This window comes from Crotalus tigris, unplaced genomic scaffold (genome assembly GCF_016545835.1).
Source record: "Crotalus tigris isolate CLP2741 ecotype Arizona unplaced genomic scaffold, ASM1654583v1 scf7180000017568.13789103, whole genome shotgun sequence".
NCBI classification, from domain to species: Eukaryota; Metazoa; Chordata; class Lepidosauria; order Squamata; family Viperidae; genus Crotalus; species Crotalus tigris.
The window spans coordinates 810,748-835,963 of record NW_024096479.1 but is presented as its reverse complement, the minus strand read 5'-3'; the positions used below and the strand labels follow the sequence as shown (position 1 = coordinate 835,963).

Sequence of the window (25,216 nt, the reverse complement as noted above, 5' to 3'; positions counted from 1 at the left end):
TATTTATTTAAAATAATAAAAAAGACAAACTAAACTCAGGAGAGAACAGAAAGTGCAAGAGGAAAAAAAAGAACAGAGGAAAAAATAAAAAGAAAAGAATTAAAGAAATGATTTGCGATCTTCGGGACACATTTAGTCATTTTTCCCTCCATTGGGCTACTATATTATCAGCGCTACGAGAGAATAAAATACAAAATACTGACACTGACAGAATCATCCTCTGTCTGGAATTGTACGAGCCGGGCTTTCGTAATCCCTACGAACGCCGTTGCAAAATTTCAGAGTATTGTTCGTGTTTCTCAAAGAATAAACGTGGTGGAAGCTCAGCGTTATAGAAGAGAAGAAGAAAAAAAATAGCACAGGGGAAGAAAATGCTCCCCAAATCACCGATCTCTCCATCCTTCTCCTGGAAAGAAGAAATATTAAAACTCCAAGGCTGGATTTTGACCTTTAAGAACAGACCTTACTAATCATTCTCTGAACTATCCATGAGCCTAGCAGGACTGGGCAAAGGGGATCTCAGCCACGTGGGATCTTCGGATTTGGAGAGGCCGGGCATCTACTCGCGTGTTGCGTGCCCACTGTGGAGCTCGCCGGCCGTAATCTTTGCTATGGCACAGCTTCAGGCTCGCTTCTTCACCAGCAACACGACGTAAGTGGGAACGGGAAAGATTCAGAGAAAGAGAATTGGAGCTGTAACTTTTCAAGGGTCTCTCCTTGGGACCATCGCTAATTTAGCTTTGGCTCCCCTCCCTCTCCTTTTTGTCAGAAAGTGAAACAAAACTTTTGCCCTCTTCGACTTAATTCAAATGAAAGCTGAGAGGGAGGAGGGCATCTCCACCCCAGCAATTTTGGAGAGCTATCTCCAAGATTTTGTGCGGAAAACGGGCCGCTCATCGTAGCCGGAGCGCATCTGGGCTTTGCAAACGTACCGTTTTGTAACCAACCTTTCAGTAGTAACTATGGCAGTTGGATAACTTAGGTAGTTTGTATTTGAATGGCCATGTAGCCTTTTGTTGGGGAAGCCCAAATGTAATTTGAGTGATAAAAACCCATCATCCACGATTTCAGGGAGCAACGTTGTATACAATAAACTGTATCGGTTGCCGGTTTTTGGAATGGCAGTCAGCTCATTTGTTAAGCACTGAATGCAATAGAGTTATAATTGAAACAAAAACGGGATTTTGAAGTGATATTTGTTGCAGTTAACACTCACTTGATAGTACATAACCAACCATATCAGTCTGTGTGTAGAGGAGTTCCTGTAGGCAAGAATTCTTGTTTCCTGATCAAACCAAGGAAGGAAGGAAAGTAGACAAGACCCGGGAGCTGTGCCTACCCAGTTCCGTGGTAAATGGAACCACGCCTACTTTCTATCTTGTGGGGAACCTGTTGTATGTAGATAGCGTTGCCTGATTAGCCTATTTCGTAAAAACACTTTTTCCCAATTTTTTGGGGGGGGGGTGTATAATAGAAATAAAAAGAAATTCTAAAAATTATTAACTCATTGATTCTGCAGGCCAGTTATGTGAATGTAACTATATACTCTAATAAACCCAATGAAATACAATAAAACATGTATAGGCAGTTTGGTGTCTTCTAAACAGCTGTATTTTCTGTTCCCACCAAATTCAGCTTGCATGGCTAATGACAAGGAATTGTAGAAGCTTTAGTCCGAAACTAACTTGCTTGGCGAACGTGATAGAACTGTATAGTTTTTAATGCATGAAAGCTTTCTACCACCTGGGTGCTCATTTCTATTGAACTTGGTTTCTCTGAATTGGTTGTGGCGTTGTGGTGCCATTGTGGTGCCCTGTGAGGTAGACTAGCTTTATACAGATTGGGACTTATAACAGGAAGTTATGGTTTTAATATCAACACTAGTGTTTGAAAAGTCATGTGAAACCTGTACCCTTGTAAGCATTACAGTTGTATTGTGTTTATCATACTGGTTTTCTTAGAATCATATTACTACAAAGTGTCATTTTTAGAGCACTGAACCACCAACTTAGTATAAGAACTTAAAGTATCTAGACCAGGCATGTCAAACTCGTGACGTCACGCAACGTATCGGAGCTTTTTCACCATTGCTGGGAATGGGATGGGCGCGGCTCTGGTATGATGAAACACCCCTGATCTAGACAGACAGTTGTCAAGACTCTGTTTGAACACATCCAATAAATATGAATTTTTCCTAACATTGCATATGTCCTTTTTTTGCAGCCACATCAAACTGTTGATTTGTATTTTATTTGCAATACATGCTGTTTCAAGACCTTATTATAAGTACCATTACCAAGCCAAATATTCATCCTTACATTTTATGTTTCTGTTAAATGTCATTCTGTTACTTCATTTCTCTCACCTGAGATTGTTTTGAATTTTATTTATTTTGTAGGATATTAGCAAAATTTTGTATCATCTACAAAATTGATTAACATTTCAACATTTATTTTCATCCAAAATTAAATAAACAAATAATCCCAAACTGATCGTTGTGGCACCTATTTCCAATTTGGTGAGGAACAGTTGATGAACATCTATAGCAGGGGTCCCCAGCCTTTCTGGGTTGACGGCCTGGTGGGAAAGGAAGGAGCAGGCACCTTTATGCACCCATGCGCACACATGCAAATGTGGCTGTGTGCACGTGTGCGTGAACGGTGTCAAGAGTATGCATGCTCCGCAAATGGGGCTGCTAGCGCCGGTGCATGGCTAGGCTAATGCTGGCACGCGGCTTGCAGCTCGGCTAGTACTGATGAGAGGCTCGTGGCTTGGCTAGCACTGGCACGCAGCTCACAGCTCAGCTAGCGCTGGTGAGAGGCGCATGGCTCAGCTAGCACCAGTGCAAGTAGGTGACACATGCACATGTGCACACGCACTGGCCAAACACTCAAGCAGCCTGGCCCATAGGCTGGGGGTCTCTGATCTATAGAGTACAACTTTCAAGCATGCTACTTTTTGTACCTACTGAATTATTTCTTCCTGACCATTGGCTTAGTAACTGGCACATCAGTGGACACCTTTATCAATTTCTTTCCTGAAGTTGAGATATACAGAATTTCCATATCGATCAAAATGTGAGATAAGATGCCTGGGAAAAGTATTAAGATTATTCTTAAGTTTAGATTATTCTTAATGCTGATTTATGGAAAGTCCCATTCTTATTATGTTGTTTCTAAGATCAATATCTCTGGAATTTTCCTATGTATCAATTCCAGACTGACTGATTTATAGTTCCCTAAATCCTTGTTGCTAAATTTAGAGATATTTATTTTTCCCAGGCATCTAGCATTTATTAGTATGCTAGAATTTCTCAGTGATAGCACCTAAGGATTTAGCCATGAGATAGTTCTTTCATTACTGTAATATATTTCTGTCAATTTCAAACTTGCTTTTGGTTCTTATTCCACCTACTAGCTTGCTTCTATGGTTGATTGCCAGTTTCTGCTATAAGCTTATTATTTGATCGAATAAGTTGTCATTCTTTACATGCCTTAGTGGGGGGTATGTAAGCTTCAGGGGATCAATGCTCAGGTGTTGATCAAGCTTTTTTTCAGGATGTTTCACTCACACCCCAATGAGAGCTTCTTGGTGCAACCGTTCAGAAGCGGAAATTTTCTTGTAGGATTTCTACTAGTGTTCAGCCAACTATTATAGCAAACTTGAGCAAACAATCCATCAACTGAAGCGTGGCCATTAACTACTCCGGTCCTTCGATTTTTTTCATGAAGGATACCTACAAGCTTCCATTGGCTATAAATATATGCTTTATTTAGGTAGTAAGATAAATATGCTACAGGAATTGCAAATAACAAACATCTTAATCTTTGCTTTGGCTTTTTAGGGTACCACCAGTAGAAGGGCTTTCATTTCTTCCATGTTTTCTCCTCTGACCGTTTCACTTAAGGAAAAAAATGGTACAGATTTTCTTGGAAAACATTCTGGAGTCTGCTCTTCTTGGAACCAGGCTATATTATATTCCTCTTAAGAGTTGCCGGTTACTCTGTAGGAAGTAGTTGGTCAGTCACCCACACTGGCAATGAGCATATCTCAGTAGATCTTCTAAACAGAAGCCATTCAGGAGAACACTTGTTTTCATTGCTCACAGCTAAGCCCACCATCGTGCAGAATACAAGACTTTGAAGTTACCGTATTTTCCGGCGTATAAGACGACTGGGCATATAAGACGACCCCTGACTTTGGAGAAGATTTGCATGATTTAGAAAGTCGTCTTATACGCCGGAAAATACAGTACTTACTTTTTCCTCCTGTGGAATTCTTATAAAAAATGTCTGTTCTCCCCATTTGCTTCCTGTCTGAGCAGAAGTCTTGAAAACCCAAATTATTGGCCATATTTTTCCCTGAGAGAGCTGAAGGTCTGAGATGCCATGTTTTGTTAAAATATGTGATTCTTTTCTTTCTATAGATATATGGTAGATGATGTTCCTTTTTCTATCCAAGCTACCTCTGAAGTTGCTGACCTCAGTAACATTATCAACAAATTGTTGGAAGCTAAAAATGGTATGTTTATATTTGAGATGTGATTCCATTAATATTGATTCTAACCCTCTGGGGTATTGTAAAATCAGATATCAAAAACATACAACTAATCACATTTATTTTGTATTTATAATTATGCAGACTTGACTTATTTTGATAACTAATTGCTTTACTATATATTTTTCAGATTCAATATTATTTTTTTTTATTGAAAATTTTTTAAAAACTTTTACAAAGACAGAAAAAAAACAATGACAACTACAATAAGACAAAAAACAAACAAACAAACAAAAAAACAATACAACCCTCCCCCAACCCCTCCCAAATCACCCCCTCCCTCCCCCCCCCCTGAGCTTCCCAGAGCAGAATATAGGCTTAATTAAAATCATGGCATCCGGCCCTCTCAATTCCTGGCAAATAGATGGGGAAGAAATGGAGGTAGTGACAGATTTTATTTTTCTGGGCTCCAAGATCACCTCAGATGGGGACTGCAGCCAAGAAATTAAATGACGCTTGCTCCTGGGGAGGAAAGCTATGGCAAATCTAGACAGCATACTAAAAAGCAGAGACATCACCCTGCCAACAAAAGTGCGTATAGTCCAGGCCATGGTTTTCCCAGTTGCAATGTATGGCTGTGAAAGTTGGACCATAAGAAAGGCTGAGCGCCAAAGAATTGAGGCCTTTGAACTATGGTGCTGGAGAAGACTCCTGCGAGTCCCTTGGACTGCAAGGCGTTCAAACCGGTCAGTCCTAGAAGAGATCAACCCCGACTGCTCTTTAGAAGGCCAGATCCTGAAGTTGAAACTCAAATACTTTGGCCACCTAATGAGAAGGAAGGATTCACTGGAGAAGGGCCTAATGCTGGGAAAGATTGAGGTCAATAGAAGAAGGGGACGACAGAGAATGAGATGGCTGGATGGAGTCACTGAAGCAGTAGGTGTGAACTTAAATGGACTCCAGAAGATGGTAGAGGACAGGAAGACCTGGAGGAACGTTGTCCATGGGGTCGCGATGGGTCGGACACGACTTCGCAATTAACAACAACAACAACAACCTACGGTTGAATGTTCATTTACTTGTAAAGAGAGCAAACTTTTTTTAAAAAATCTTCCTTTCCCGGATGCTTCTTTACACAGACAATTTTTTATCTTGGCAGTTTTGGAATGAAGCCAGATTGTCTGCAATAGCAACTCAGTTTTGTTCTCATGATTGTTTTTACAAAGAAATCCAGAGCAAGTAATATATTTTGTAAAGGAATCTAGCAAAACAACTAAGATGCTGCATTCCATTTTATATGTATTGGTAATATTTACTAGTGATCTGGAGAATAAACTTTTTTAAAAAATTCAAGAACAATGAAAGAAAAACTATATCTTAGAGACCATACATTTTCCAAATCTGCTCTTAATGTAAGTTGTAACTTGATCCTTTGATTTGTTTCTAGACGATCACAAATATGTGGAATTTGACTTCCTTGTCAAAGGACAGTTCTTGCGTATGTCTCTTGTCAAACACATGGAAATGGAAAATATTTCAACAGTAAGCCATTTTAATGTTTTTTGAGGAAAGAGGTGAATGTTATGATTTTTTTAACATTTCTCAGAAATGTATTTTTAAAAATGCAGTGCAATTTTCTTCCTGGCAGCTATGCAGAAGACTTTAATGGGTATGCTACCTATTTATGTTTAATCTCTGCTTCGTGCATTTTGGGTTTTGAGATACATAGTACCAACCAGTATTCACTTACATGGATAGGTACATTGGTAGCCACTTCTAATATGATTTGATGCCTTTTCTAATGATGACTTAAACTATCAGACTTGCAAGCATACAGACATAAGACTAATATACTACAGGTGGTCCTCAATTATTGACATCTCATTCAGTGACCACTTAAGGTTGTGATGGTGTTGAATTAGTGGCACTTACGATTGGTCCCCAAAGTTCCAATTGTCCACAGTATCCCCGCAATTGTGATTGTGTTCCAGCCACTAGGCAACCAGCCCAGATTTCAGAGCATTCCATGGTCATGTGATTTTGGCTTGCAAACTTCCCTGCTGGTTTTCCACAAGCAAAGTCAACGGGAAAGCCGACAAGAAGTCTAAAGTGAGGTTCTTACTTAACAATAGTAACCGGCTACTGTTCCAGTGCCTATTACTATTTTTAAGAAAATATTGTGTGTATTTTATTTTGAAAGTGTAAGATTTAGTCTCACATGAATAGATTGAACATGCCCAGCAGCAGAGTTCCTATCTGTCCATACTCCGCACCACCCAGACCTATACAAAGTGTCCCCCAACTATCTGGAGCATTTTTGGAAGGAAGAAAAAAAAAATCAGATCTATTTCCTTGTTCCTGTTATGCTGATGGAAGTCAAAACTGGATACAAACATTTGTTCAACTTTTCCCAAACTCAAAAACATTTTAATGAAAAGTGAATGATTGTAAGAAGTTACTTTTTTTAGGTTATACATTTAATTGTACTTTTGACCAATAGAAACTTTATACTACTATTCTGACTCTAACTCAGTAATTTCCACCATGGAATGGACAGTTCTAGAGTGCAAATGCAATGGATGAGTGGATGGGCAAGTGGTATGTTGATTTGGAAGTATAGTCCCTTGATTCCATTGAACCACGGCAAGGGACAGTAGCAAGGCTGGGGAACTTGTCATTTTCTAGATGATGATGATGATAAAAACTCCCAGCATTCCTGGCAGTGCTGACTAGGATTGATGGGGTTTATGTAATATAGTAACATGTTTTCCATTCCTAGCATGTGGGATTGTAGGCTTATTTCCTGGATTTTGTTTTATAGTACAGTAGTTAATGTTTCTTTCTTTCTTCCACATACAGGAAGATGTAGTAGAAATTGAATATGTAGAAAAGTATACTGCACCCCAGCCTGAAGAGTGCATGCTACATGATGACTGGATCAGTTCTATTGAAGCTACAGAAGAATGGCAAGGGATTTTTAAATTTGCTTTTGGCTCTTTTTGATTTCTGGTACAGCTTACTGCACTAAGTTTGCTTTTAAATAGGTTCTTGTGCTTTACTCTTCTAGAAGTTTATCCATCTTTCCTTGCCCCTTTCTCTCTTCTGTGCATCAGTAGTTCAGAAATGAGATGCTCATCCAAAACTATTCAATTTTTATCAGCTGTATTAGGACGGTCATTGTCCTTTGCCAAAAGTTTTTAAATCAGTTTTAAGACTAATTTCTCTGAGGCACTGTTGCTTCTTTCAGAAATTCTTATAATCCATCTTCCTTCTCTACATCGAGGTTTTAGGTAAATGATGCATTCAAAGCGGGTTTATCCTATACTAATATAGCCAGGCAAAATAAGAAAATAAATAAATACTCCTTCTATTGATTCATTTGTCATAAATATATAAAGCAGTGAAATTGAGCAGCATGGTGGCCTAGAGGTAGAGCTCTCGTCTCACAGTCAGGAGGTGGTGAGTTTGATCCTAGATAGCAGCAGATATTTCTCTCTGGGCATACTGAGTAATTGGCATCAGGAAGGGCATCTGACTAGTATACGCTTGAACTCCATTTAGTTGCCCCAACTCTACTCTGATGCAGGTCGTTAAAAGAAAAAAAATATGAAGCAGTGAAATTAAATGGCATCACCAATAAGGTTAAAACACTCTTTCCAGATATACAGCTGCTATCGTAGAAAACGCTGAGGCCTCAAAAATAAGGGTGCAAATTAAATTATAATAAGCTCCTTCCATTCTTTTCAGACAAATGCCAAAAGTGATTATACTGTTGCTTTAAACTAAGTGGGTACATTAAGCATGCATGTTATATTAGTGGCTCTTTTTCTCACAGAATGATTGGCAAAATAAAACATGATTACTTTTTTTGCCATGATTTTTTTCTTTGTAAATTAACGGGAGAATGAATGGGTATGGGGTGGAATTCGTATTTTCAGATTTGTAATAGCCAAGTTCTGGCCTCACTTAAATTGTTTTTGGTACAAATCACAAATATGGAATTTCTAAACAATGCAGATGGAGTTTGAACCTCGTAAACACCTTGACATGACATTCAAATAGTAAACTGTAATGGTTGCTATATGGCTACATGGACAATAAGAATTATTGGGGAATAGCTATATTTTTCTAGAAAAAAATGGGAGAATGTCAGCTGCTTTGAACTATGCACAGTATTTATAACTCATTACCAGTCACATCTTGGCATTACATTTACAAAACATGGTTTTGCATACAATCTGAAAGTTCTGTTCAGTAGGTATTGTCAACGCTGTGACAATAGATATCATTACTCTGACAACTGAGAATCAGCAGCCATTTTTACTTTTGCTTCTTTCCCATTCTTTAGAGTTCAGATGTAGAAGAGGGGGGCAATGAGATGAATGCTTGAGGGTTTAGCTATCATAACAACTTAGAAGTGTGGGAACTCAAGGACATGGTCTGATAAGGGTTTGGTGGGCAGCCCAGTGAGAATCTTGCGTTAACTGGGGAATGTGATTTATGACAGCATTTGTGGGATGGGAATTGCAACTTGTTACTTTGTATCTGGGGGGAGGGAATCTCTGTTTTGGGTTCAACTATGTAAGTGCCGATACTTTGTTTCCTAATAAAATGTTGTTTAAGGAAGAATTCTTGCCTTGAAGTTCTTTTACTGGTTTCATCTAATGGAACCATGACAGGTATCTTTGAAATTTTTAGAGGAGAAACTGATAAAGAGCTGTGCACACCTTCAAAAATGTTCTTTACTTCTGACTTCCATAGGATCTTGACTGGTTCCTATGATCAGACTTCCCGGATTTGGTCAGTAGAAGGCAAACCTATCATGACACTTGCTGGGCATGTAGATGTGGTAAAAGATGTAGCTTGGGTTAAAAAAGGTAAGTAAAAAGGGGCAAAATAGATTTCCTTCAAAACCTTGTGATAGACTTTTATTGTAATCAGCTCTGGGTTTTTTTGTTGCTGTTTTGTTTTCCACTAAATGATGGCTGTCTCTTTAACAGTTGTTAAACCTTCAATTTTCTTTAAAATTCTTTCTTTCACATTTGTTAAGATTTTTTGGAAAAAAAGATCTGCAGCATTCCAATCTTTCACGGATTTGAATGGGCTGTGTTATTTTTGTCCTGGTGTTGTTTACATGCAGGAACAATAGTGCAAGAGGCTTCAGACTTCTGTTTACCTGAAGCCATGGCCTTTTTCCTGGCCTCTCATGTTTTGAAAGATAATGAAACTGGGGAAAGTGGGGGGAGCGTTTTATGTTATTTAAGGCTGAGCTACGTGTTATTTTAAAATGCATAAAAATGTGGCTTAATTTTTACTCTAGATTTAGTGAAAGAGACCCAGTTATGACCCAGCCTTAATATAAAAGAGGATGTTTGACTGGTTTTTATCCTTCAGCTGTGTTTCTGATGTAGCTGTGGATAATGGCAATGTAGCTATGTCTCTAATTTACAGCACCAGAAAGTATTGTCTTCTTAGTAGTATATGTTTACATAACATTGATCCATGTTGGCATTTCAGCAAGGAATATAGTAGCTAAATTCCGTAAGTTTATTGAAAAATGAAACAAAAAACAACTTGGTGTCTTCGGATTTTAAAGCAACATCTAGATTTCACCTTTAGAAACATAGGCAATCACTGTGCAAGAGGTTGTCCTTCAGGAGCTGAGAGGAGCTGTATGGCCTAAGACAGTGGTGGCAAACCTATGGCACGGGTGCCAGAGGCGGCACTCAGAGTCCTCTCTGGGCACGCGCGCCGTCGCCCCAGTCCTAGGCCTTCAGCTGGGTTTTATAAAACCTTTTCGCTTTAGGCCTCCGCCGCCATGTACAAAAAAAAAAGGTTCAATCAGTCAATTTCAACTTCTCACGGGGGAAAAAAAAGATCTTGCAAAGTTGGAATTGATTGAACTTTTAGTCCCACCTAGTCTGCCGTTATCACCACAGCCACGCCTACCCAATGGGCCACGCCCACCCAATAGGCCACACCCACCCTGCACTCGACGATGCATAAGTGGGTTTTGGGTTGCAGTTTGGGCATTCAGTCTCTAAAAGGTTCGTCATCACTGGCCTAAGAGGCGGGTTAAATAATTCTCAGAATCCCATGTATTCAGACAGATCCTACTTACATAAGATTATTGGTTCATACAATAGTAATCAATACTTATGGATTACCACTGATCTTCATATTCCTTAAAATGTATGTATTCCTTTAGGTATAGTGGAGCGTCTCATTTTAAATACCCTAAATCTAATTATGGTTTTGCTGTAGAGTTTTGCTTTTTTTATCCCATTACCAGATTCTGGGGTAGAATGAAATTGGATGATTGGTTTTAGGAAATGCTGCTCAGTGTATCCTTGCCTATATTCTTCAGACAGCTTGTCATGCTTGCTACTCACTGCCTCTATGGACCAGACTATCCTCCTCTGGGAATGGAACGTGGAAAGGAACAAAGTGAGGGCTCTTCATTGCTGCAGGGGACATGCAGGAAGTGTGGAATCTGTAGCAGTGGATAGTTCAAGGACCAAAGTAAGTTATGTGCCTTCCTCCTCTGCTGTCAAATTCTAAAAAGTAGACAAGTGTGCTGTACTATAAACACTACTGCAGTTCTTTTGAACATTCAGATCAAAACCTTACAACATGGTCTTGTAAGGCTCTGAAAATTAAGAAAGACACATTTTGATTCTTGTGAGCAGATTTCTTTATTGTTCCTCACTTATAGACACTTGCCAAACTAAAGCAGACTACTTGCACCCTAAATCATATACCCTGGAAATTATTAGGGAGGACTCATCTGCACCTTCTTTCTCTCACACAAACTATCTAAACTGCATTGTCTCTTGCTCTTCTGGAATGTACTCCTACCCCCCCCCCAGGAATCTAGGTAACATTCCATCACAGGTAAGATGATGGCTGGCATTGGCCCTCTAATTGACCTTTTCCCAAGTACTCCTAAGGATGGTGTTTTTAAATAACATCAGTTTTAACTGCCAAGGGCTTTAAATGCATTTCCTTCCAAAGTTTTGATGAAATACAGATGTTTAGAGTTTGCAAAAGCCAATGGATTCGGACTGGAGAGTGTAGGTTCAGGTAGGGGAAAGGAGAGATATATATCTAACAAATGACATATGCTGGCTTTCTCTCCTCCCTTTCTTTCATCCTTGAATTTCTAGGCATTTCTGTCATACCATGTATGAATTGCATTATTATTTGTTGATGATACTAATGTCTCTTAATCTGAGGTGGAGTTGGATTAGTGAAATAATGGGGGCAACAGTGTTGGGGAACATTATGGCAACAGAGATTTTACATTTTAAGGCCAAGAAGACCCTGGAGGCCTCTGTACAAATTCAGTGTCGTTGGAATCACTGGGAATATTTTTCTGCCACTGATGGACAATATCTCGAAGTAATTGAAGCATCAGCTTCTCTGCTGCAGCAGCAACTCTACCCCAGGGCAGGCTGGACATGTGGGGAGAGCAGATGATGAGGAACTTCCCAGGATTCAGTGCAAATCTGGCTTGAACACAAGGATATTAATTTAGGCTGGAATCAGATCAAATCAGATATTTACCATTTTATTCAAATTTTGTGCTTTTTATTAGTTTTGCAGTGGCTCCTGGGATAAAATGCTGAAGATATGGTCTGCAGGTAAGAGAAATATTTTAGACATAAGCATTATTTTTTGCCCATAGCACACCCCTCCAACACATGTATCTTCCTAACAATTGTGAATGTACTTCCGTGGTGCAAAGATGCTGTGTTTATTGTCATACAATTCTAAATGTAGCATTTTAGTGCAAAATTGTAGATTCCTACCCACATGGTACTACTTTTGACTCTATAGTTGCAGTGTATGAAGCAGTCATATATAAAATGGTACATCTTGTAAAGCATATGATAAGCTAATTTCATGGTGAGAAGCCTGAATAAGTGGAATTCAGTTCCAGAATTTAGTTCCATCCCCTTATAGAATAGAATAGAGCTGGAAGGGACCATGGAGGTCTTCTAGTCCAGCCCCCTGCTCTAGCAGGAGAACCTATACCATTTCAGACAAGTGATTGTCTAGTTTCTTCTTGAAATTCTCCAGTGATGGCGCGCCCACAATTTCTGAAGGCAAGCTGTTCACTGGTTAATTGTCCTGACTGTTAGGAAGTTTCTTCTTAATTCCAAGTTGCTTCTCTGGCCAGTTTCCAACCATTGTTTCTTGTCTTGCCCTCTGGTGCTTTGGAAAATAGTTTGACCCCCTCTTCTTTGTGGCAGCCCCTCAAATACTGGAATACTGCTATCATGTTGCCCCCGTTTCTTCTTTTCTTTAGACTAGCCAAACCCAAGTCCTGCAGCCGTTCTTCATATGTTCATCTCACTTATACAATAAAGAAATGAAGACTAGACTTTTTCATTCCACAAGGGTTGTTAGCAAGGTGGATTTCATGACTAAATAATTTTTTGATTAACTGGCTAGACTCAAGACATCAGAGATAGAACATTTCTGGGTAAAATAGGTTGGTCTTTCTCAAGAGGCTGGATTGAATTATCCTGCACATTCCATAAAATTGAGAACAATGCTTAAGAAAATGCTAATAGATAGAAGGTAGGTAGGTAGATAATAGACACAGACAGAGTGCCTGCTTAATAACATCTAAGAAAAGATCCAGATTATTTCTCTTCTTCCATTTCCTTCAATGAGCTTTGAAAATGTGTTGAAACCCAAGAGGTAAAAAATAACTTATAGCTAATTTAGGCTATTTGTGTTTATTTGAGATTATGAGTGTGTGATTATTGTCCTTCCTTTTTTTTAAATCTTATCTCATTTTCATTTCAGTGCCTGCCGATGAAGAAGATGAAGCAGAGATGGAGGAAGTAGTAAACAGACCAAGGAAAAAGCAAAAAACCGAGCAGTTGGGACTAACAAGAGTAAGAAGAATGAGTGGAGTCAGGCTTGGCTTGATTCATGTGGGCAGCTGCCAGGGTTGATGACTGATAGTGATCCCCCCCCCCCATGTTTCACATGGTATGCTTTATTCACAATTCACTTAAATAACTGAACTCTCAAGGAATGTAACTATGACTAAGACATGCCTAGGTTCTACTCATCTGCCCATATACCAGTAGGTCCTGCTAATGCTTTCTAAAGTAACATCTCTCTCAAGCTCTTAGTAACTACATGGAAAATTCCATGTTACTTGGCAACATTATGCAACTGGATTGCAATTTATTTATTTATTTATTTATGAGACTTATATACCGCTTTAAGTGCAAGCACTCTCTAAGCAGTGTACACCAGTAAGCAATGTATATTGTCTTCTACTGGTTTATTTCCCCAATTTAGTTTTTAATTGATAATTAAATTTTTCTATTTTTAAAAAACCCAGTGTTAGCCATTTTTTTATTGGTCTTTATTCCTCATGTCTAGACTCCTGTTGCAACCCTCTCTGGTCATACTGAATCCGTGTCTTCAGTACTTTGGTCAGATACAGATGAAATCTGCAGTGCTTCATGGGACCACACAATTAAAATTTGGGATGTTGAAACTGGAAGCTTTAAATCCACTTTGGTAAATGCCATTTTAACATGAGTTTTCTGCATTTAAATTGGTTTTATTTATATTTTTCCAAAAGTAGGTATAAAATGCTACTTACTACACTTTTTATTATATCATAGACAGGAAACAAAGTGTTTAATTCAATAGCCTACTCACCACTTTGTCGGCGTATAGCCTCTGGAAGCACTGACAGACACATTCGGTTATGGGATCCTCGGAGCAAAGGTGAGTAGAAGTGAGTGAGTGTGTGTGTGTGTGTGTGTGTGTGTGTAAGAATTTTTTCAGTGCCTTGATTATTAAAGTTTAAGATCACTCATTTACTTAGTTGACTAATTGACGTAGCATTGTACAGAGTTCATGTACTTTGGAATGTGCTTTCTAATAAGGCTTTCTAACCAGGAGTGGTTACTCACATGTCAACTGTGGAATTGAGAAACCTCTGTAATGCCTGCCTAAATTGGTTATTATTCTTTGAATAATAACGTGGCATTCTTGATGTGGCAGAAAAGTAATGGCCACGTCTCGCCTTCTCTTTCACTTCTTGCAAACACAGTGATAGAGGACATACTTTACTTGCAAAAGATCTTAGCATCTCTAGATCAAAGAGTCAGGGTTAGGGTTGGGATGATGGGAAAGATCTCTCCCTTATTCTCTGCAACATTTCTACTAGTCATACCATGTCAATGAAATTGATATGGCAGCTTCCCCTATCTCTCCTTATGGGATTCAGCCAGTTCACACCACTTTGGCAGAACCGGTAGCTAATTTTTTGTTGCCCAGGCCCAGAATGGACTTCCGGAAGTGGCATCCACACAGTGAACAGGTGGTTCACATATTTGGCCACTGCTCATGGCCAATAGGTGTCCGATTTCTATAGTTGTATCAGTATCATGACACTTTATTTTAACAATCCAGTTTACATTTTAAAGGAAGTTATTCAGCTCATGAGTGGCTGAGCTCTGGAATGGTGGTCACAAATAGCACAGGTAAGACTGTGATAGGATTATTCCTTTATCATTCTCTATCTAGCTGAGATGGCATCCATAGTCTGGCATCACTACCACAAATTGCCTATCAACTTCTACCTTAGCAAACTAAAATTGGAACCCTACAAAGGAATAATCTTTTTGTATTTCTGGCTGGTTTTTTTTTTTCCAAGAAGACCATTACGAGCTTTTGTATCAAGTATGAATTTATCTCGGCTTCTTTTCAATAACTATAGTATATTGTACTTTGTGGCTATTGAATCTGTCTTGTTTCAGATGGCTCTTTGGTGTTACTTTCTCTCACCTCACATACTGGCTGGGTGACTTCAGTAAAATGGTCTCCTACTCAAGAGCAGCAACTTATCTCTGGTTCTTTAGATAACATTGTCAAACTCTGGGATACAAGGAGGTAAGCTGAAATCTGAAGTTCTCGTTGGTTGCATTTTATATATGATTTCAGATTACTATATGACACACAAAATGAAGAACTGCAGTTTTAAGGGTTTGCAAGTTCTTACTTTAAAATATACTCATTGGTTAATAAATCTTACTTCAAGGATACTCTTGGTGAGCCACTAGATCTGAACATGCAAGTGAATTTTGCAAAATGTGCCTCCAAATTCTCTACCAGAATGCATGTGCAATACATGACATTGTAAGACGCTCAGAGTCCCGTGACTGTGAGATGGGCAGCATATAAATTAAATAAATTAAGTGATATTATCACTTTAACTTGTGAATAGAGCCCAACATGTTTTTTTAGTCTGAATTTAGTACTAAAGGACTTGCAAGGCTATCATACCATGCCTGATCTTGAAAAAGCTACATGGTACATTCGGAAATTGAAAAAAAAAATCATAGCAAAGAAAATAGCATTTCTATATGGACATTGCCAGGAGTCAAGATCAACTTAAGTAATATTTTTGTTTCATCTCAGATGGGTGGACAATATGTGTGTCCTGGTAGATTTAGATTTAAAGAAAAAGAAACTAGAGAAAGAGGAGTTGGAGATAAAATGGATTGAGAGGGAACTTTATTTGTTTTAGCAAAGAACTATCAGAGTCATATCATTGAGGTAACAACACAACATAACACTAACAACACAACACTAAAACTGGCTTTAATAATCTATATCTCATCAGTTGCAAAGCTCCTCTTTATGACTTGGCGGCTCATGAAGACAAAGTTTTCTGTGTGGAGTGGACCGAAGCTGGGGTAAGAATTGATATTTCAAGAAAGTATAGAATCGGATGAAAACTGAGTACAGAACTAATGTTTAACTCTGCATCACATAAAATATTCCAGGACTCTTGTCAGTATCCTCTGTTTGTGTGAATATGCAAACTTGGGTGTGTAGAGAGACAGGTGACAGAACAGGTATGAGACACGCAGGAATCAGATGTGGGCACTGCAAATCTTTAATTATGGAAATAGGTGCTTCTTACTTCTCAGTAGAAAGAATTATAGCCACTATCCAAACTCACAACAGGACACTTAAAATTAATTGAAATTATTGTTAATGTTAAAAGCTACAGAAGTTAGTATTGCATAAGTAAACTCACATGAATCTCATACGAATGCATGCAAATGCAAATGTATAAATGCCAAAAAAGGGGGAAATAGCCCAGACAGTATAGGGCAGAGTCGGTTTTCTTAGGGCTAAAATTGCCCTTGTTTTTAAAGCAAGGGTGTAGTCAAATAACATCCCTCTAAGATGGCTGGATCAGACATTGCAATCTGTTAGGAGTTGGTAGTTGAGGATTTAAGTCTTCAAGAGACTTAAGGAATGCCTTTTTTTTTTCCTTAATGCTTCCAAACTAGCATTGTTTTAGAATGAAACAACTCCTTAATTTCTCCAGGATTACCTCAAAGGGCTAAGATATCTAAGCACATTTGCCCCAGGAATCTTCTATAAAAATGAGAGGCAGTTACCATGATAGAGAAGGCCAACTCCCATCAAATGACTGTGTTTGATCGTTGGGATACAGAACATACTCACTTTATATGATTGTACAGGATGGGTCAGAGATCGGTAGATCCTCAAATAGCAAGATCCTGTGCCATGGAGGCCTTTTTTAAATAGTAATTTTATGAAAGATTACAATGGTACCACAAAAATCTGTACAGGTACTCCTCGACTTACAACAGTTCATGCAGTGATGGTTTGAAGTTAACAACGGCATTGAAAAAAGTGACTTATGACCGTTTTTCACACACTTATGACCGTTGTAGCATCCCTGTAGTCACATGATCAAAATTCAAATGCTTGGCAACTGACTCGTATGTATGACAGTTGCAGTGCCTTGGGGTCACGTGGTCACCTTCTGCGACCTCCTGACAAGCAAAGTGAATGGGGAACCAGATACATTGAACAACCGTGTGACTAACTTAACAGCTGCAATGATTCAACAACTATGATGAGAAAGATTGTAAAATGGGGCAAACCTCACTTAGCAACAGAAATGTTGGACTCAATTGTGGTCATAAAGGAGCTGGTATCTGAAAGTCAAATAAGTGGTCAGTAGTGGAGCAGCAATGTTACATATCACAGCATGCCCATCATTGCCCATATCCCTGCATTCTGCAGCTTCCAGGTGGTTTCCCAGGACAGCTCTGTCTACAGCACATTGCAGTAATCATCCTGTGTGGTGATTGGAGTGTGAATGACCAGTGCAAAGACCTCCTTGGTCACAGCGGTCATCTGTTCTTTGAGCAGAAATTGTGAGTCTAGAACAGACATGTCAAACTCGCAATATCATGTGATATTGCGCGACATATCAGAGCTTTTCCCCTATTGCCGGCAATGGAGTGGGCGCGGTTTCCTCGTGACTCATCCGGCCACGGGCTGGCAGTTTGATATCCCTGGCCTAGAAAAACTCAGATTGCCTACAAGGCCCATCCAGAAAATTTCTGGGATTGGGGGCTCAAATACTGAAGCCACTTAGTCTTGTTATGGTTGAGCCTGAGTCTGTTTCTCTCCATTCAAATCCTGACATCTATTAGACATTTGCACAAGATTTTGACAGCATTATTGTCAACCCCAAATCAATAGATGACTCACACACAGCCTCATGTAGCTAATATTAAACAGAAGGGGTAAAAGTGTGAAGGCTTGAAACACCCCACAAGTAGGGGCTTCAGTCTCAACCCCTCCCACCCCGTTGATTAGAACAGTACTGCCCACAGAGAAAGGGAGAGAAGCACTGCCACACCATGCTACCCCCTCCTAATCCTTACAGATGGTCCAGAAGAACACCATGATCAACTGAAAGCCACTGAGAGATCTGGGAGAATGAGGATGGCAGCACCGCTCCATCCCAACTTTGGATAAGTTGTTTCCAAAAGGGCCATCTGGAGCTATAGCCCAGCCACTTCTTAAAAAGGAGAATTGAAAACAGGATAGAAATTTTCCACACTGTTGGATCCAGCAGTAGCTTTTTTAGGAGGAGGTGCACTGTGCTTCCTTCAAGGCAACAGAAACACTTCTTCCCTCAAAGAGACTGACACTGCTGCATGGATCCAATCACATAGCACCTTCCTAGCAGCCTTGACAAGCCTGGAGGGACATGGGTATCATAAACAAATGGTTGAGCTTGCAGTCTCAAGGGCCCTGTCCTCTTCTTCAATCTCATCCCAGCTTTATTCTAAATATTTAGAATTCATTTTTCTTCAAAACCAAAACAATTGAACCAAGGGAAGCTATGTTAATAATAAAAACTGGCTGAAGAAAAAGATGGTAAACTGGAACTGTGTTTCAGCAGATCCAAATTATTTATTTCCTTCCTTCTCATTCTTGCATCCAGGTTTTGTTTTGTTTTGTTTGCACTGTGATTCAACCAATTGTGTAAAAATATCTCTTTGCAAAATTCCCAAGCAGTTGCAGCCCCTTCACCGCCCACTCTAACAAAATAAGCTAAACCTTATTTTGGCTGTCCAATCTCTTCTTGAAAATTTCCAGTGTTGAAGCATTCACTGCTTCTGGAGGCAGGTTGTTCCACTGGTTAATTGTTCTGTCAGGAAGTTTCTCCTTAGTTCTAGGTTGCTTCTCTCCTTGATTAGTTTCCATCCGTTGCTTCTTGTCCTGCCTTCAGGCACTTTGGAAAATATCTTGACTCCCTCTTCTTTGTGGCAACCCCTGAGATATTGAAACACTGCTATCATGTCCTCCCTTGTCCTTCTCTTCATTAAACTAGACATACCCAATTCCAGCAACCGTTCCTCATATGTTTTAGCCTCCAGTCCCCTAATCATCTTTGTTGCTCTTTTCTGTACTCTTTCTGTACTCAACATATTTTTTACATCATGGTGCCCAAAACTGGATGCAGTATTCCAAGTGTGGCCTTACCAAGGCATTGTAAAGTGGTATTAATATTTCACGTGATCTTGATTCTATCCCTCTGTTAATGCAGCCCAGCATTGTGTTGGCTTTTTTGGCAGCTGTAGCGCACTGCTGGCTCCTATTTAAGTGATTGTCCACTAGGACTCCGAGATCCCTCTCACAGTTACTACTATTTCCTTACTAAAACTGCTCTTCTGTTTATGGTTTAAACATTTAGGAGTGAAGCCCTGATGGTTTACTTAGCAAGTCTTGTTAAACAGTCACTCCTTATGTGAAGTGAGTATGACACAAGTGATTTTTTAAACAAGATTTGCTAAATAAACCATCATGGCTTGATTCCTAGATTGCAGTGTTCTCTCCACAAGATACCTAGAAGTTCCAGCTGATCCAGAATGCAAAGGTGTGGATTCTGCTAGGTATGCCTTCATGTACACCTGGATCATTGATTTATCAGTTGCACTGGTTATTGGCATATTTCCAATTGGCATCCAATTCAAGGTGCTGGTTATGTCCTATAAAGCCTTACCTGGCCTATCTACCATGGTATCAGCCTAGCTGGTTCCATATAAAAGAGTTGGCACGCTGAGGCCCTTCAATTAAACAATGTCATCTCCTGCGAACCAGGAAATGTGCTTTATCTGCAGTGAAATTCCTCCTGCTGTCAGTGTGGCTGCCATTTTGATGGCATCTGGAAAGCCTTAAACACCTGGCTATTCTTCCAGGCCTTGGTTAGGGTATTGGGGGCTCCTGTTAGTAGACTCACTATTGGTTCTTGTTTATTTATTTAATATTTATTTATTTTATAATGATTATATTTCACTTTCTATTTTATTGTACATCTCCCAGAGTTAATTTGGAGTTGAGTGGTTCCTATGTTGTGTTAATTATTTTTATTAAATTATATTGATGCATTTTGTTAAAGCATGGTTAATCTAGCCAACATCATGATACAAAATTGAGCTGGAGTTGCATGAACAAGAAACAGAACATGGCCAAGCAATTATAAATATTATTGCATATAAAAATGCTTCCTTTTCAAATACAGGAATAGAGACTTCCCAGGGATACACTACATTTTGAATCATGTTACTGTTTATTTTCCACATCATACTCTGATGATAATAGTGATCAAACATGAGAAGTTTTTTTTCCTGTTTTTTCCATATTGGGGATAATGCTGTTAGGAGAATATTTTCCTGCTATTTGGAAATTATTGAGAAACAAAAGTCATGGTGTTTTTTTTTTATTATTTAAATAATACAGTTTTCAGGGACTTAGTTACTTTGCATTTTTATCCCTTTTGATTGGAAAAACAATTAGTTTGTAATAGTGTCTTCTTATAATTTGGTCTTCTCCCCCTCTGTGTTACAGTTGTTGCTAAGTGGTGGAGCAGACAACAAACTGTATTGCTACAGATACCAAGCAGCCACTTCAGATGTTGGAGCATGAAAGTAAGTGAGAGGGCAGTTAAAGCAAAAACTCTTCCCCTACAGCTACCTTGTTTACCACATATGTAGAAAATGGATTGTTTAATAGTGAGACAAATCATAGGCTATATCCAAAAATTCTTGTGAGTTCAAGACTGCCTTTTAAAGAGGTAATGTTTGTCCATTCCTTCTTTTCCCATTAGATTCTAACGATTTTCCAAAACAGTGTGGGAAATGACCTAGGGGTTAGCAATGATGAATTGGTAAAATTTAATTTCTTTTCCCTCTAGGGAGGATTCTGCTGGATCTTCGTCTCATATATGAACAGAAAGTGTCCTGCTATTTGTAGAAAGGATGTTCTGGAGCCAGTCAAATGTGTACTCTTGTGGCATGGAGCAAAACTCATTTCCTTGTCTTTCTTCAGGGTTGAAATTGCTGTCCTTGTATTTAAAGCTTTTTTAAATGTACATATATGAACAGTACAAAAAAATTTAACCATTTAAACATGATACTGGATTTCAGTATAGTATTTATGTCAGTTACTAACATAATCTTATTTGGTGCAACTATATTTAAATGTTTCAATTCATTATAATTTTCAGCTTCCTAAACCATTTGAGAAGAAATGTCCTTAAATTGGAAATCTGTTTATTGCAGACGGCTAATGGTGATTCTATAAAATGTATGTTTTTAAGAATTTTTAATTAAATAAATACATTTAGCTTTGAGAAGAAATGATAAGATGAAATGCATGGTTATTTGGGGGCGAGGGGGGGGGGAGAAACCTTTGAAGCCTTCCATTTCAGCTGAGTTACGAGAAGCAACTAGAATCAGGACATTGTCAGTCTTACTCTTGGTTAAGACATTTCCTACTGATAGTCCCAAATTCTTCACTATTATATTACTGTACCTTGGATATCTATTTGAGGAAGTCTTTGACGTTTTGAATATGAAATAGGCTCTGGAAGCACGTGATCCTCCAAGAGCCAATTTGAGAATTTCCTCTTACTACTTCATGGACATTCTCTGAATGTCATCCTTAAGAGACCGAACACTTAGCTGCAGAGAGTTAGAGGTGACAATACATACTTCTGCTCATATTTCTTTCTGATAGCGCCTTGCTCCATATAAATGCCTTTTCCTCTTCTGCCCAAATGAAGTCTTGAATACCGTAAATGCCGGTGTATAAGGCGACTTCCGCAAGCGCTGAAATCGGCGCCAAAGACGGGGGTCGTCTTATACGCCGAGTCGTCTTATACGCCAGAAATACTGGTAGTTTCCGGCGTATAAGACGACGTTCTAGGAATGCGGCCCAGCTATAAAGACGGGGGTCGTCTTATACGCCGGGTCGCCTTGTACGCCGGCATTTACGGTATTTTTAGACTGTTCCTTAATTACCTATGTAATATTCTGCAAAGTACCTCTTCTTTGACACCCAAAAGTAGTTGCTTTTAAAGGATTTTTGTGGTGTGTCAGTCTGGCCTTTCTAAAGTCCTGGACAACATTTAGCATGGATTCCTTGGCCTCTTGCCTTTGACCTTATAACCGGGTCCCTCTTGATACTTTAGCAGTGTAAGTGCATCTTTAAAGATAGCAGAAGATTCCCAATTCAACAGAAAACTCTTTTAGTAACCAGTAACATTTGTAAAAGACTTCCACTTTGGGGCCATGGAGAAAGTAGGGGGATGGGGGGGTTGAGTGTGCTTCTCATTGCTTAAAAAAGTGTTTTTAGTAATAACATTTTATTAATTTATCAAAATATAAAACAAAAATACAAGGAAAAGCGAAAATAATAGTCAAATAAGGGAGGGAAAGGAGAAAAGAGAAATGTGTAGAGTAGAGGGGACAAAGAAAAAAAATAGAAAATTAAACAGTTTGAAAGGGTACCAGGCAGCTCATATCATCATTTGTTTGTTAAATGTATATCATGTGTTTCATTCAAGAGCTTGTGCAGAGTGCTCCACACCCCCCCCCTTTTTTCCCCATAATAAAAACAGCTGAGTGGGTTGATCAGCCAAAGTCACGCTGTATGTTTCCATGGCCAAGGATTGATCTGAAGCAGCATCTCCCTCATGTTAGTGCAGCAACCTAATCACTCCATCATATTAGCTCTTAGTAGTTCTCCCTGTCCAGATTTAGTACTCCAGACTGATGTAAATACAGGCACAACTATTCACTTACTGACCATTCAAAGTTACAATGGCACTGAAAGAGCTAGTAAAATTTGCTGTCCTCAATAACCTTTGTATTTGGTTTGCAGCTTGATGCAACTAGTCACCATGCTCTCTTTTTATATGTATTGTTTTTATGTTTATATGTTGTCCAGGAGCCAAGCATATTTCAAACTGAATATAGGTCAAATCCTAGTTGGGTATAGCATGGAATCTGTCCAGCTAAGCATATTTCTTGGTTAGACTACAAAAATGGATTTTCATGTGTATCAGGATAATTTGTTTTCAAGAGTGGGTGGGGAGCATCTACAGTTAATCCAATGTGCCTTTCATTTTCAACAGCCTAATTTTATTCCATCTGGTGACTGAAGCCTGAGATTCATCAGTAGTCACACTTTACACTCAAATGGAATACAGGGCCATATTTGAGCCTTCTGCAGCACTGAATGTTGCTATGTATTAAGCTTGTATGTCCCAAAAGATGCATTTTTTTCAAAGGGAAAAGTAACCTATTCCTCAGCACAATCTATTAGAATAGGAGAAGAAAGGAGCAGTTAGGGCTGGAAGTTGTTTCTACTTTTTTCCAATTTCTAGAGCAAATTTTAAATAGTTTTCTGAATATTGGGGAGGAATGGTATTGTCTTGACAGATTGGGGAGGCTGACTCAGCTTGTATCTGTTGAGCATATTTTGTATTCCAAATAGTATTAATTAAGCGATGAAATGATATTTAGGATTTGGTATGTATAACTTTTGCATATATGATATGGTTTACCTGATCTGATTCTTTTAGGGTTACATATTTACAATACGTAATTCTTCCAAGAATTTTTTTTCCTCATGTGCAGAATCAAATAAGCAGAGAAATTGAAAATATTTGGGAAAAAGAATTTTAGGAAAAAGAATTTTAACTGTAGTTATTCTAGCATGCTATGCTGAAGTAAAATAATCTTAAATTCTTTTCTGCTGTGGCAAAAAAAGTCATAATTACTTTTCCTTCTTTGCTGTCTGTCTTTTGTAATTCCTAAATATCTAATCCACGTGGAATAATAAAATTTGGTTGATTCTGTTTCTGTAATTCAATTAATATTATTGACTAGCATTACTATATTGACTAATTAATTGATGACCTTACATATTTGAATGATGCATTTATGATCAGCCTGAAACAATGCCTCTTGATTTCATCCCAGCTCAATACTTGGCTAAGCACGAATCATGCAGGAGAAGAAGTTGGAGTGATGTGGAATGCTGTTTCACATGTGAAATTCTTCTTGGGTGGCATCATCTTTGGATTTTCAAGAGTCCTGAAGTCATGTTCCCCAGATTTTTATTGCCAGGACTTCTCTTTACTCTTAATGTGGTTGACATATTTTTATTGTATTTTCAGTACATATGCTTTAATTTGCAAGCTATGCTGGGGATTTAATTCCTCCCTAAAATACAAACCAGCTTTTTTTCTGCTAGTTTTCTGCTAATGATTTCCTGTAGCAAATGGGAAGCAGGAAACGAGTTATAATTTCAGTATGGTAGGCCTCCATGGGCCTGGAATATAACATTAATAATAATTATGTAGTCTTAATTCCTGTTGACAGGTCTAATGCCAAATTCCTGGTCTAATCCCTTCCAATTTTCTTGGCAAGGTTTTTCAGAAGTGTCTTGCCATTGCCTTCTTCCTAAGGCTGAGAGTGAGTGACTGGCCGAGGTCACCCAACTGGTTTCACACCTAAAGCAGGACTAAAGTTTATAGCCTGGTGCCTTAACCACTACACCAAAGCGGCTCTCACAGACAAAATTATTATCATCACTATCGCCATCATGGTCTAGTGTAGTTGTTCTCAACCTGTGGTCCATGGACCCCTGGGAGCAGCGATGTCACAGGGTCCATGAAAGCTTGAAGAAATGTTATGATTTAAATATTAAATTAAGCCTTGGTGGTCTATGTCCCTGATCCGTGGCAACAAAAGGTATTTAAAGAGGGTCCATGGTGAGAACAACTAGTCTAGTATACTACCTGAGCCTAGTCTATATTACTTGGTTAGTGTCCCTTTGGTGAGATGGGCAGTATAGTAATGTGATGAATATAATAAATGAAAAGATTGTATGAACCTAGAAAATGACTTAATTCAGTAACTAGACTGAGTGTAGCACATGAACACAGCAATTACAGACTTGCTTTCCCTTTATGATTTAAGTACATTTTGATGGAAAGTCAATGCAATCTTCACAAACCTTTTACATTTATGGTGCAGCTGTGCCA

At 38.8% G+C, this 25,216-nt stretch overlaps 1 protein-coding gene across 1 annotated transcript; it reads left to right on the top strand.

Annotated features, from left to right (window-relative positions):
* Window positions 1–419: 419 nt before the first annotated feature.
* Window positions 420–24,025, top strand: WDR12 (WD repeat domain 12). The gene is made up of 14 exons (XM_039354692.1): window positions 420–652; window positions 4,427–4,521; window positions 5,945–6,039; window positions 7,357–7,463; window positions 9,259–9,374; window positions 10,865–11,019; window positions 12,095–12,140; window positions 13,315–13,406; window positions 13,906–14,046; window positions 14,154–14,259; window positions 15,297–15,429; window positions 16,163–16,235; window positions 20,731–20,810; window positions 21,077–24,025. The coding sequence occupies exons 1-13, from the start codon at window positions 489–491 to the stop codon at window positions 20,806–20,808; spliced, it is 1,401 nt and encodes a 466-aa protein (XP_039210626.1). The 5' UTR covers window positions 420–488; the 3' UTR covers window positions 20,809–20,810; window positions 21,077–24,025.
* Window positions 24,026–25,216: the final 1,191 nt, after the last annotated feature.